Genomic DNA, 14,977 nt, shown 5'->3' on the forward strand with positions numbered 1-14,977 from the left:
GGATAAGAGTTACTGCAGTGACTGCACCTCCATGTGTCCTCTTATATATCACCACCCTCCCTGCCCCCCACTCTGACATTACGGAGGGAGCGGGGCCTGGGTGCATCAATAAATATACGCCACCTTACTTGGAAGTGGGGCACAGTTAGCTTGATAGTAGTTGAGTGTCGGCCTGAACACGCCAACCTGGCGCCAACCAGCTCATCACTAACGGTTTACTTGCAGTTGGACAGGTCTGGGTTGAAATTTGGACAACCATTGCAGATTAGGGTTGGAGGGGGTCACTCCTCCTCTGCTCTTGAAGATTTCCTAGCTCTTAATCAGAGGTGTATACAGAGTGAGAAGACTCGGGTATCAGTTGTGCAAAGGACCTACAATGGCAACATTTTGCAGGTAAAGATTTTGCGGGTTAGGGTCAGGAGGTGGTTGAATTTTTCCTTACCCACATTTGCAGTTGCTATGAGTGATACTTTGTACCTTGTTTGACAATATGTCATATATTTTTTTGTCTTATCCTTTTTAGTGAAAGTACACTTTCAAACTGATCTCTGAGGGCCCAGAAAAAAACCTGATATCGGGCACTTATTTTAGGAACCATTATATATAAAATAAACCAAATGAATAACAACAATCAGACCTATAGTAATATTATTGTAATGGAAAGGTAGACAAGCTTTGGGCTTTAGTTACTAGTACCTCTAATCTGATGGCTTTCTGACATACTGAATTGTACAGAGGCTTTCAGTATGATGAGTTTTGCAGTTCATCAGTTTATCAGTGTTTATGCAATGTCCTTCCTCTCTCTTAATTGTTTTACTCCTTCTATAACTACTTTTTAACTAGTAAGAGGTGCTCACGATCTTTCCGGCATTCCCATCGTCTTTTTCTTCTTCATAAGGGTAAGGGCACACGGGCAGATTCAGGGAAATTAGGGAAAATTTTTGTGTTCAATGGGTGTTTGTTTCTGCTCCCTATTTCTCTCTTTTGAACCCCTCTGCATGTAATAAGATTTTTAGCATTGTGTGCCTCACCCTTTTATATATTTTTCTCTATCTCTCACTTTGCTGTCTCTGTGTATTATTTCTATATTTTGTGTGTGTTCATCTTTTATTTGAAATCTATCTGTGGGTGCCTCTATCTGTATCTCTTTTTATTCCCTCAGTCTTTGTCCCCCCCCTTGCTTTCCTCTCTTTCCTGATTGGTGATGCTTCTCTGGGTGCTGCTCATTTTGCAGAGGATGTAAATATGTCTATAAACCTGTTAACCTTTTCGCTGCTGATAAAGGGATGGAGTCCCAGAGCCTTTCAGCATGAACAGAAGGCCATAATATCTTCAAACAATAGACGGCATCTCTGGCCAGAGTTGTGGCACAGGAAGGTTAGCGTAGTATCAAAATACTTTGTATTTTAACATCCTTTGTGTCTAGTTTAATCCCACATGCTGAAATGTTGCTCCTTTTTCTCACACCCTTGCTCTTCCTCTTTTTATCATGAACAGGGATAGTTCTTTGTTAAACCGGGAACATTTGCCCTGGACTCTTCAGCTTTGCCCTGGAAAATACATTGTCTTGACAAAATACCTATTATATGATATTATGTGATAATTGTTAGATGTTGTATTACTTGGTTCAAGGATGCTCAACCTATAGCCCTCCAGAGGTGATAAAACTACAACTAACTGGAGTATCCTGGCACTGGGAGCTGAAGTTCAGTAACCGCAGTTTCAGGGTCACCGCTCGGATATCCCTGATTATTGTCTGTTGTTTCTTCACTATGGCTTGTTTACAGATTTGATTGAGCCCCCATTTCATTTAACTCCAGCCTTGTTTATTGTTGCATCCCTATTGTATCTTATCCCTTTAAACGTTCTTCCTAATTCACCATTGTTATTTTTTTCCCCTCAATTTTTACATACTGATCCTACACTGTTTCCGTTTTTTTTCTCAGTTTGTGTTGTAACCTCCTGAAAAATGTTCAGCACCATAGACCTATACTTGCTTTTACTGTACATGTCAGTCTCCCTTTTTTATCCCCCCCCCTCCATGCAGAAATCCTAATTGTTCTGATCAGATAGTAGCTGCTTGATAGGATTAGCAGCCTCCCTCACTGCTCTCTAATACCTTGCCCTCCCAGGCTGTCGTTGTCTGGTATTAGCCGGCACACGCTCTCTCTCTCTCTTTTTAGGCCTCCTTGGGAAGACTAATTAATTTATACCCGTAGCAGCTGATCTGACAAACAGGCTGCAGCTGCTAAGAACGCTTCTTAGGGAGAAAGGCACATGGTACCAGAGGAGCGGTATCAGATGACACTGCCACCTTCTCAGTTTCTGGCAGAATGGCTAGTTTTATCATTTCTTCTCCTTCAAAGACAAAAAAGGGGTAAACATGAATAATAATTCTGTCCCCTTATTTTGCAGTTTTTTTTCCAGCTGCACTGTGTCATACTAGTCCTCTTTTTTTCGTGCTGTTTTATCCCTTTCCTGTCCTCTGTTTCCCCTCACACACACACTAAGTCTCACTCTCTAGCAGTTACATGTCATCTACCTCGTCTTTCACTCCTTTGCTGTCTCCTTTCTCTCTCTTTTGCCTCACTTTGTATCTTTGGTGCAGGGTCTCTCTTACTCCCTCGCTATCTCTCCCACCCCCAGTCTCTTTCTCTGTTCATCCTTATCTCCCTCATGTTTCTCTCTATTTTTGGTCACAGTCTCTACCTCACACCCCCTCTTATCCTATCTTCTCTCCTACACTCTTCCTCTCTCTCAGTTTCTCATCCTCATACACGCTCTGCTTCTTTCCCCCTCTCCACTTCTTTCTCTTCCCTCAGAAAATCCATTTAAATGCAATTCTATTCATACGGCCCCTGTCATGCATGTCTAATGAATTTCAGGGAGAATGCTTTTTCAGTGTGGACGAGAAGGGACCCAATATGCAGAGTGTGTATAATATATTTGGTGCAAACCCTGGTGTCTACCCCTCTCTGATTACAGCGTAATAATAAACAAACCCATGTAGCAAGGGGTGAGCTTTGTTAGGGAAAAGAAGATTTGTTAGTTGACCCTATGCAATGGCACAGTAGGAATCACAGCAGCAGGCAAATATTATTTTTATGCATAATGGCCACAGTGACTGTAAAGTAGAACTTTTTGCTAGTAAGCTGGACAGCAGCGATATAAAGATCAGCACTTATAGTGCTGGACAGCTCCTTATTAGAAAATCTGCCATTCTTTAGCTGTTCAGCAGGAGATAAAGGATCTGGGACTAGAGGGATAAGCAGTAATCTGTTGTAAATCTAGGTACTTTTAGGGTTAGAGAGAGCAAAGAAATGATCTTTGGCTTGTACTCTGTCATTTCACAGCAGGCCGCACGTTGCAATACATTTGTGTTCATTGTATTCAGATATGGTTGCCCAGTAAACAGATCACTCAGGTTTACAAGGTACCCTGTTCCAGAGAATAACATGCTCTTTTAGAGTTAGATCGATATCAAATACTGACATACCCTATGTTTACATTTCTATTCTTTAGGCTTTACCAGATTTTTTATTTTTATTTTTCATATTTTGTCCCTACAATTTTACTACATTTCAACCTGTAGATTGTAACTGCCTTTGTATCTGGACAATGTTAGATGTAGTCTGGAAAAATGTGTGTCATACTGTTCAATGTTTTGCTTTAATACGTACACATTTCTATTGACACAAAACACATAAGAATATATTATTACTCTGCATATTTCCTTAAAATTGGCCTTAATTTTGTCTCTAATTGGAGTGCATGTGTGTTCTAGTGAGAAACATTGTACAATGGGTATAAAGTGCATGCAAGCCAGAACTGGATGATCATCTGGCACTGCAAACATATATTTATAACAATACAGTTATAACTATAGCTTTTAATAGAAAATGTGTTTTCCTGAAATTCTGAAGCAGCACACAAGGATACAAATCATGCTATAAATTTTAAAGCTGGATAATACATGAATATACTTTTAAGAATGTCTATATGTACTTATATATACCTATGCGTGCACTTCTTACTGCTTCTCTGAATAAACTTCTTTTTTTTTAAAATCTATAGTGAATAGCGTACCCCTACAGTATAATGTATGAGGTTTTACAAGTCTCTGAGCAGTTCCCTGACTGTATAAAGGTGATAGGCCAAGGGCAAGTGTGTTTACACAGGTCATGGAACTCTGACTTCTAATATAATATTTGACTAATATGCTCATATTTTACAATGGTGGATACATTATTTGTCAGTAGGGGTTATCTAACTAGACTGCAGATGTACGTGCTGAAGCATTACTGTTATGTTTCTGACTACACTCTACCCCTCATGTAAGATAAAAATATTGCACAAGATGCAGAGTGCAGCCCTGATAGTAAAAAGGGACCCATGTTCTTACTGCTGGTGCTCCTTAACTTGAGTTTCTGAATTGATACAAAAGCTAGGGGGCAAGAGGGAGGACCCATACCTGTTTCCCACCCCTTATGAATGCAGTGATGCTGAGCACAGGCAGAACTGTCTTAAGCTGGCCATAGATGCAAAGATCCGATCATACGAATCAGCATACGATCGGACTTCCCCATCACCCGACCTGCCACTAACGATCAAATAAAGTACAAAAGAACAGATCAGCCGATGTTCTGCCCCTGACACCGCTAATACCTGTTTATAAGAATGTTTTATAATATAAAATTGAGAACATTTAACAGGCTATAAAACTTTATAACAGAGTTGACACACATGGGCAAATATCCATGAAACTGCAAGGTAATCAAATGTAAAGTAGTCAGCACAGAAAAACTCAAATTTTTCACCTAGTGCAGGTTCCCCAATGGCCACTTTCCACTGGTATATAAACAGGATTGGAACATGGAACAGCACCACTTGTCTTTTGAAATTGTAATAATTTTATAGGGCATTACAGCGACGTTTCGGGCCACACTTGCCCCTTTAACAAGTGCGGCCCGAAACATTGCCGTAATGCCCTATAAAATTATTACAATTTCAAAGGACAAGTGGTGCTGTTCCACGTTCCAATCCTGTGTATATACCAGTGGAAATGCCCTATAAAATTATGCAATAATTGCTTTTTACTATTTCAAAGGACAAGTGACGCTGTTCCATGTTCCAATCCTATGAAACTGCAAGTTACAATTCTCCAAAAATGCAATGCCAAACACCATGTTATTTGGCATTTTGCAACAGGGCCAAAACTAGGGGCCCAGCATTGCACCTGTTTTATATGCCCTGATGCACAACTCTTTGTGCTTCCATATTAGAGTGCAATGCCTTACTTTGTGTGCAGCCTTTTAAATATAGGCAGGAAATGAGTCTAAGGGCTTACTGGTATAGCTCCTATCTTAAATAGATAGGTTATTATTTTGTTTTGGAAAAATCATATGCCCTAGCTTGCATTTTTATGTTGAAAATGTGACAAATTTTATATGGAAATTCATAGTGCAGTCATCATTATGTATACAATATGTAGACTTTCTATAAATATGATAAATTATTATACTAACCAGAACTGAATAAATTGTGACCTGGAGAATTTAAGAGGGGGCAGGTGTTACGTCTCTTCTGCATCTCTGTCTTTGGGATTGATTATATTGCCCTTTAATTACTTCTGATGGTTTCTTGGAGCCACTACCCTCATATTAAAATAGCAATTTAATTAAGTGTAATCCAGTAATATATTTCATTCAATCCTAATCAACTGAATGACTGTGTGCCAATGCAAGGGTATTTATATATTAAGGCCAATGTATTTTCGCATCTCTTTACAAAGATCGTACATTAAATGGATCCTATATAAAAACAGTTTTATGCAAAGGTTTCAATCAGTTCAGGCTTGCAGAATACCCTGAAGTAATTTTATCTCAAAAACTTTCTTATTCTCCCTTAAAGGGGTACTGTCATGGAAAAACTGCATCAGTTATAGTACTGCTCCAGCAGAATTCTGCACTGAAATCCATTTTTCAAAAGAGCAAACCGATTTTTTTATATTCAATTTTGAAATCTGACATGGGGCTACACATATTGTCAGTTTCCCAGCTGCCCCCAGTCATGTGTCTTGTGCTCTGATAAACTTCAGTCACTCTTTACTGCTGTACTGCAAGTTGGAGTGATATCACCCCCCTCCCTTTCCCCCCCCTCACCAGCAGCCAAACAAAAGAACAATGGGAAGGTAACCAGATAGCAGCTCCCTAACACAAGATAACAGCTGCCTGGTAGATCTAAGAACAACACTAAATAGTAAAAGCCAAGTCCCACTGAGACTGATTCAGTTACATAGGGCTATTCCACACGGGGAGATAGCGACGCGTTTGCGGTCGCGGCGACAAAGCGCCGCGACAGTCGCCGCGACCGGCGCAGGCGACAGTTTTGTATGGGCGCCTATGTAAAAACGCCTGTGCTAACCACACGAGGCGATGCGCTTTTCAACAGTCGCCTGAAAATGCCTCGCCAGGCTTTTTCAGGCGACTGTTGAAAAGCGCATCGCCTCGTGTGGTTAGCACAGGCGTTTTTACATAGGCGCCCATACAAAACTGTCGCCTGCGCCGGTCGCGGCGACTGTCGCGGCGCTTTGTCGCCGCGACCGCAAACGCGTCGCTATCTCCCCGTGTGGACTAGCCCTAAGTAGGAGAAATAACAGCCTGCAAGAAAGTAGTTTCATCCTAAAGTGCAGACACAAGTCACATGACTGGGGGCAGCTGGAAAACTGACAATATGTCTAGCCCCGTGTCAGATTTCAAAATTGAATATAAAAAAAAATCTGTTTGCTCTTTTGAGAATTGGATTTCAGTGAAGAAGTCTGCTGGAGCAGCACTATTAACTGATGTGTTTTGAAAAAAAACATGTTTTCCCATGGCAGTATCCCTTTAAAGGCTGTCCCTTTATCCATTTCCTGCCTATTTCTTTCCCATGGCATACCCATCAGGGGTATTTGTTGAGGACTCCCCAATTTAGTCTGACAAATGTCGATCGATCTAGATTGGCTGCTAGGACTCCATTCAATGTACGTTAATCGGAATGTCAGGGTGGCCCCCCTCCTCCTTCTGTTCACTTCATCCTTCATTGACGTAACAAGCTCCCATTCCTCTCTTCTCCACTGCCCTCACCTCAAACTTTATTTTAACTGCTGTCGATCAATCAGCAGCATGTGTGTGTATAGATTAACTGCTGCTATAATATCACTTCTACATCTGCGTGAACATGTATTTGTCTGTATGTTGTCTCATATGGAAATAAAGATTTTGTAATACAAGTACAACTGCAAAATTGAAATAAAGAAATGGTGTAAGTTGTGTTTGTGTGTGCGTATATGCTTTGAAATTTTATCTTTCTCCCCAAATGGGTTATGCCATGTTAATTGTAGAAATTCAACTCTTATTGTGTCACACTTTGGACACTATTGTTCATCTGCAAACAAAGATTTAGCACATAGACCTGCAGGTGAAAATAGGTGTTTCTGTTAGCATGTTCTTTGGTGGTGGTATGGTACCAGACTAGCATTCATTTCATACATATACTAACTCTTTATGGTTTTAATTGTAATGGATTTGTGGACATATTCCTAAAATACAGTTAGAGGAATTGAAGCCTATGGGGATATATTTATCAAAGAGTGAAGTTAGAGATCACCACAGTCCACTAGAGTGAAATACCGCCTCTCTCCATTCAATCTATGGGATTTTTAAAGGCTAATTTATCAAAGGGAGAAAGTTCAACATTTTCTGTTGCTATGTATGTTCCTCACTGCACAGTGTTTTGAAAAGAGTGGGGATGGGATTAATGCGTATTATCCATAGTCACAAGTGTAATTTTTAAACCCTTCTATGTCTTGTCTGTTATTAAATGTAATTCTTAACAAGTTTCCATTATATATTAAATAAAAGTTTGTAATGATTTTAAAGTTATTTGAAAATGCAATTGCATTAAAATGGTATTTGTTATCACTTTTGTTCTCTGGTTGAAACCCTTTCTCCTTCAGGTCTGTCAATAAAGCTGGCCATAGATGCAAAGATCCGATCGTTCGAATCCTCGAACAATTGGACTTTCAGATCAAATAGTAGTAGTAAAAGAACAGATCAGCCGATGTTCTGCCCCTGACAGCAATCATACGATAGTTATGTCTGACAAAGCTAGTGACAGTCTCCCACTGAAAATCGTACGATCGGCAATATATGCAGAGATATTATCAACAGCAACCTTATTTCAGGAGTCAGAAATGGAGACAGCTATAAAGATCCTGCATTCTTTTTAAAAAAAATGAAAATCAATGAAAAAGTTTAATGGATATTGGGAAGTTTTTTAGAACTAAATCTACTTTTATTATGAAAAAAGTTTTTGGGTAGAGATTTCCATTAAAGCCAACAGGGTTCACCTGCTTCAAGTGCTACAGCAAAGGGCACAATATAACAACTGCTAGTGTTTAGTTACAGAGAATTTGCAACACAAACTTTAAGTGTGCCTTGTGTTGCATCAGGTGCAAGGTACAGTGCTGCAGCACTGCAGGTGCAATATAGAATCTGCCATCAGGTGCTAAGTGTGGGACTCTGCCACATCATGTACCTTCTCGCTCTCCTTAGTTTGTGTGTCTGCTTGACATGCATATTAGGGAGAGGGATAGTTAACCCCAGTCTTCCCTTCATGAATACAGCATTGCCAAATGTAGGCAGCAGTGTATGCTTGGAGAGGTGCATGAAGCTCTTTACACTCCATTTGCAAAAAATATGGCAGTTTGCTTCACTCAGCTAAGTCACAACACATTTAGATTAATATATACATTTATTTCACTGTTACATAATATTGCAAGCTAGTGAAAGTATGATTTTATGTTGTCTCAGGATTCCGGAATATGCTCTAGGCTCAAAATCGTTTTCTGTTCTGATACAGTATAGTTGGTGCCATGTTTTACTAATGATGTTTTGTAATATTATTGCTGACTAACAGGTGCCCTAGTCTTTTTCCTTTCATTTTTCAAAAATGGCCAAAAATTACAACGTTTTTTAAAAAAAGTTACAATGAAAAGCTTACCAAAAGTCTTTCCTGTACAGTTTTAGATCTCAATACTCCGACAGTGGAAGAAGGTTTGCGAATTTATAGTTGAAAAAGTTATGTTTGCTCCAAAAGATTACGACATCTTCAAGCACTTCTTAAAAGTGGGCAATGCTCAATTAAAATTCGCAATGTAATAACAGTTTAAGAAAGAGTATTACATTGCCAAATTAGAATTTTTATTCTTATTTGTGCTAATTGTTTTGCTCTTTGCGACTTTTATTACATTTCCCCAATGGTCTATACTTATACCTGTATGCCAGTTGTCTTGTCTGAGTAACTATAAAACTTGTGTGCTACTCTTTCAGTTATGAGTTTTGTCCCTTTCAGTGGCGGGTAATGGCGGCTGGGTGCCCCAGGCAACCAGGCTGGCCACGTCATGCACTGCTTCCCGCACATCCATGCAGACGAGTGTGTGTGTGCAAACAATGACGTGCTTGCATGGCCATGCGCAAATGATGACGCACTTGCACGCCGTGTGTGCGGCAGTGCACAAAAGAGGCGCTTTTTCAGTGGCGGACTAGGGGTAGGCTGCTCATGAAGCTCCCTAGGCATGTGCCTCTTCTGCCTACCCCTAGTTCTCGCCCTGGTCCCTTTACTGCTGTTCCCGTGCAAACCATCAGGCTGAGACTCAAGGCTATGCTGACACACTTCTCATTAATCACCATTTTCCAGTTCTGCACTTCTACAATTATTTCCTACTTGAGAGTCATTGTGATACACATCAGAGGGAAAACCGGATTAGCATTATAATGCTTATGAACACACAGTCCAAGTTCTAACACAATGACAATGGGCAACTTTTGAGGTCAGTCCTGAATTACAGATATAGTAAGCAGCCGGGCCAACACTCCAAATGTGTCATTCACTTTGATTTATTATATAGCATGCTGAATTCAATGTTTCGGTACCCTTTGGGACCCTTTAAAGGTCTGTGTGTGACCCAAGAAGCAATATGAGATAATAGGGACACACTGTCAACTGTGACACTGACCTTTGATGTGTTCTTCATAGACAATATTTAATTTAGTTGCTTATATTTAGTCATTAAAAACAATGGAACACAGTCATAACCTTGTATAGCCTTTAGTAGGTATTGGCCAGCGGGTTGATCAATCACATACCATACAGGTCGATCTGTGTATGGCACCTTTATGCACAAATCTTGTATAGCTGGCATACACAGAGTTACTGTACACTGACTATAGCAATGTAAATTAAGCAACCATTATAAAAATGTACATATGGGTACTGTTCCAAATTTAAAATCTGTTAAGTATCTGTTTTATATAGGTGGAAAATAGTTGATATTCTTGGGTACTTCTGTGGTTTTGAGCAGAGCACTGTGTGAAACAAATACCTATGTAAGAAAATCATATCACTGAGCATGCCATTCCATTACCATAACAAATATGCTAAATCACAAATAATAAAACTGAGTTTTAATCCGTATAAGAAGGTCATTTAAAAACAATTGCATATTATGTCACAGAGTCACAGCAGTGCCCTTTGCTCTGCATTATCCTGATCCAGGATTTAAATGTGTTTTAAATATACAAACTAGTGCTATGCCTTTTCAAAACCACCCACTACCTTTTTATAGGGAGTATTGCCATTCAGCTAGCACAGAGGTTCAGATTGAGTGTGTATAGATTTTACTTATTAGAACTGACAGGTGGAAGAAACAAACTGCAATACAGTAGAAATAAATTAGTATTGCAAGACTTGTTTACACAGCCCCACTGTCATTACTGAAACCAGAGCGAAAGGGGAATACTGCATAATCAATTTTCTTTATTAGCCTTGGAAGTAGGGATCTGGGCATGCTCTGATTTGCTGGGCTTGGGCCAGAAGTGCTAAGCCATTATTAATATAATATTTTATTTTTAAAATTGGCTGCTTTTCAGAAATTTCACAAAAGCTATAGTTATAACCAATGTTGAACAATATATGAGACATGTGCAGTGATGCTTTTATAGTATTCGGATTTTGCTTTATATATATATATATATATATATATATATATATATATATATATATATATATATATATATATATATATAATGAATACAGTTTTTGATGGGGAAGAGGGATAAATAGGTTCAGGGAAAGGAAGAAAGAGATGAGGATGTAATAAAAGAGAAGGGTAAAGTGGTGCCAAAAAATTACACAGTTGTGGGTTTGTAAACTCAGGTCGAGCAGGATTTAAAAACGGTGTTATATATTGGTTTGAATCAAGTACAAGGTTCTGTTTTATTATTACAGAGAAAAAGGAAATGGAGTCTATGGGAGACGGCATCCGTAATTCAGAACTTTCTGGATAACGGGTTTCCAGATAACGAATCCCATACCTGTACAATTTTTCTAATAACAATTACCCCCACTGTTTTATAATAAAGGAATATAGTTTATAGTAGTAGGGGCAACATAACCCCCCCCCCCATTTATTAATCTAGATTGAATTTAAATAATACTATGAAGCTATGAGTTGGAAATTGCAGGTTTGTGCACGTTCGGTAGATATTTTGGATATATGCATCAATGGGAAAAGCTGATGAAATGAACAACACACGCTTTACCATTTGTTGTGTGAAATTATTTATGTATTTATGCATTTATGGCTTATGAAAATTTTGCCAACCCCTCTTAATTCTTCGGAGTTTTGTTTATCATTGGCTAAGCTTTCAAATGATCAACTTCCTTTTAATATATAACATGCCTTGTGGAAACAGTGGTATTTAAGCAGTGACATCAATTTTGTTGGATTAACAGAAAATACGCAATATGCATCATAACAAAATTAGACAGGTGCATACTTTTGGGCACCCCAACAGAGATATTACATCAATACTTAGTTGAGCCTCTTTGCAAATATAACAGCCTCTAGATGTCTCCTATAGCTTTTGATGAGTGTCTGGATTCTGGATGGCGGTATTTTTGACCATTCGTTCATACAAAATCTCTCCAGTTCAGTTAAATTTGATGGCTGCCGAGCATGGACAGCCTGCTTCAAATCATCCCATAGATTTTCCATGATATTCAAGTCGGGGGACTGTGACGGCCATTCCAGATTATTGTACAGTACTTCTCCCTCTGCATAAATGCCTTTGTAGATTTCCAAGTGTGTTTAGGGTCATTGTCTTATTTGAATAGCCAAACCCCTGCGCAACTTCGACTTTGTGACTGATGCTTCAACATTATCCTGAAGAACTTGTTGATATTGGGTTGAATTCATCCGACCCTCGACTTTAACAAGGGCCCCAGTCCCTGAACTAGCCATACAGCCCCACATGATGGAACCTCCACCAAATTTGACAGTAGGTAGCAGGTGTTTTTCTTGGAATGATGTTTCTTCTTCCGCCACCATGCAAAGCGCTTTTTGTTATGACCAAATTTTTGTCTTATCAGTCCAAAGCACTTTGTTCCAAAATGACTGGGACTTGTCTAAATGAGCTTTTGCATACAACAAGCGACTCTCTGGCATGAGTGCAGAAAGGTCTTCTTTCTCATCACCCTGCCATACAGATGTTCTTTGTGTAAATTGCGCTGAATTGTAGAACTATGTACAGATATACCATCTGCAGCAAGATGTTCTTACAGGTCTTTGGGATCTTTGGGTTGTCTGTAACCATTCTCACAATCCTCCGCATATGCCTCTCCTGTATTTTTCTTGGCCTGCCAGACCTGGGTTTTACAGCAACTGTGCCTGTGGCCTTCCATTTCCTGATTACATTCATTACAGTTAAAACTGACAGTTTAAACCTCTGAGATAGCTTTTTGTAGCCTTCCCCTAAACCATGATACTGAACAATCTTTGTTTTCAGATCTTTTGAGAGTTGCTTTGAGGATCCCATGCTGTCACTTTTCAGAGGAGAGTCAAACAGAAGCACAACTTGCAATTGGTCACCTTAAATACCGTTTCCCATGATTTGACACACCTGCCTATGAAGTTCAAGACTTAACCAGCTAATTTAACCAATTTGGTGTTGCCAGAAATCAGTATTGAGCAGTTACATGCATTCAAATTAGCAAAATTACAAGGGTACCCACATTTATTCACAGCCAGTTTTTCACAGTTGATTTTATTTCATACAACAGAATGCTGCTTCACAAAAGATCTTTGTTCAGAAAACACCCAAGTACTCAGATGTTCCTGGGAAATGAAAGACATACCACTGTTATCTTTTTTGTTGAAAGTGGAGTAAATTATTATGCAGTCTGAGAGGGGTTTCCAAACTGTTTAATTTGACTGTATATACTGTGGTGGTCACCAGGCTATGTGCTATATACATTGTCTTTGTGCTAAACGCTGTATTGAATCTGTGATCTTTTATATGGCAAATGGCAGATTGTTGAATGAAAAGGCTGTAAGGCAACGTGCCATATATTAAAAGCTTTGTGTTGTACTATATAAAGACTTTGTTTTGAAGGTATGTGCTGTATTTGGAGGCTGACAAGCTGCTTGTGCAAAGTGAGAGTGTGACAAGGAACTATGTAGGTGACAAGTTTGGCACTTGCAATGTTGACATTGGCAGAAGGCAGAAATAATCTGAGCAGCAACTGAAACCTGTGTCTCCCCTTTCTACCTTCTCTTTTCCATTCCAGTCCCTTTCTTTATTCCAATTTCTCTCTTTCTGAGCTCAGTTTATTTTTTTTTCTCTTTTGTTACAGCTGTTTAGAAAGAAATATAAATATATTTAGAATGTGATCAGTCAGAACCCCTTAATTGGCTCACGCTACAGAACTGTCCTCAGTAGCTATAAAAGTGACCTTCTGTGTGGGGACCCACCAAGAAGCAGTTCTGTGTAGAAGTGATATTTTTCAAAGAATTGTATTAACGGGATATGTTTTTTCAAGGCTGTCCGACTAAGTTTACAGTTGTTAGCGAACTACAATTAACAACCTCTGAAAGCAACAAGTTTAGGGCTAATATCGTCTTTTTGGCCATTAAGAACAGCCCTTCCTCTGTTCTCTTTGGCCCCCAATAGTGGTTGTTGGTCTGCTGTGTCAATTAATAGACCTATATCCTGATGTTTTCCTTTATTCAAGTTACAATGTTATCTTCTCTTAACCACTCCCTCCCATTTTTACATTATGTATCTGACCTGTACCTATTTTTCTCTCTCATTTCAGAGGGCAGGTTTGTTACCTCCCCTTCGGGTGCTCTGTATATCTTGGATGTACAAAAGGAAGATGCCCTGTCCACATATCGCTGCATCACAATGCATCGATACAGTGGCGAGACACGACAAAGCAATGGTGCACGGCTTCTTGTTTCAGGTGTGGTACATCATATATGCACCATTAGAACGTATGCACACACGGGGCACACACACACGGGGCACACACATACATGGGGAGAGAGAGAGGTGGGATTATATAGAAACAGTTGCATTAACAATAATTATTTAAATATAGGTATAGAATCTGGACCTATAGGTATAGTTATCTGGAGTGCTTGAGACCTGGGGTTTTCAGTTATTTGGATCGCCATACCTTAATTTCACTTAAAAAAAACAGTAAATTAACACAATAGGACTGTTTTTAACACAAATATGGATGTATGCACCTTAGGGTCAAATACAAGACATTGCTGTATTATTAGAGATAACAAATAAATAATTTTAAAAAAGAGAACTACTCTTTAAAATGACATCTATGGAGATGGCCTTCTTGTAATTCAGGATATTGGCTTTCTGGATATTGAGTTTCCTAATAAGGAATTCAATACAGCCGTGGAATTCTTTCTAGAGGAGATATTTTGGTCCAGCTTCTCAGAGGTATAATAACAAGACCAAAATAATGACAGCTGAGTTCCCAGTTTTTGAATTAAGACATCATTAAGACCTCAGAGTACATTCAATGTTATACTACTTGGATTCTGTATTTTGGGTAGCAAAAAAATTAGAATAGA

General features: G+C 39.1%; 1 protein-coding gene across 3 annotated transcripts in view; it reads left to right on the plus strand.

Annotated features, from left to right (window-relative positions):
* LOC108697593 (Down syndrome cell adhesion molecule-like protein 1 homolog) overlaps positions 1 to 14,977 on the plus strand; it is a 149,677-nt gene that overhangs the window by 85,811 nt on the left and 48,889 nt on the right. For all 3 annotated transcript variants that reach the window (XM_041571373.1, XM_018227768.2, XM_018227769.2), the window contains exon 4: positions 14,197 to 14,343. In XM_041571373.1, coding sequence (XP_041427307.1) covers positions 14,197 to 14,343 — 147 coding nt within the window. The remainder of the gene's footprint in view (positions 1 to 14,196; positions 14,344 to 14,977) is intronic.

This window comes from Xenopus laevis, chromosome 7S (genome assembly GCF_017654675.1).
Source record: "Xenopus laevis strain J_2021 chromosome 7S, Xenopus_laevis_v10.1, whole genome shotgun sequence".
Classification (NCBI taxonomy): Eukaryota; Metazoa; Chordata; class Amphibia; order Anura; family Pipidae; genus Xenopus; species Xenopus laevis.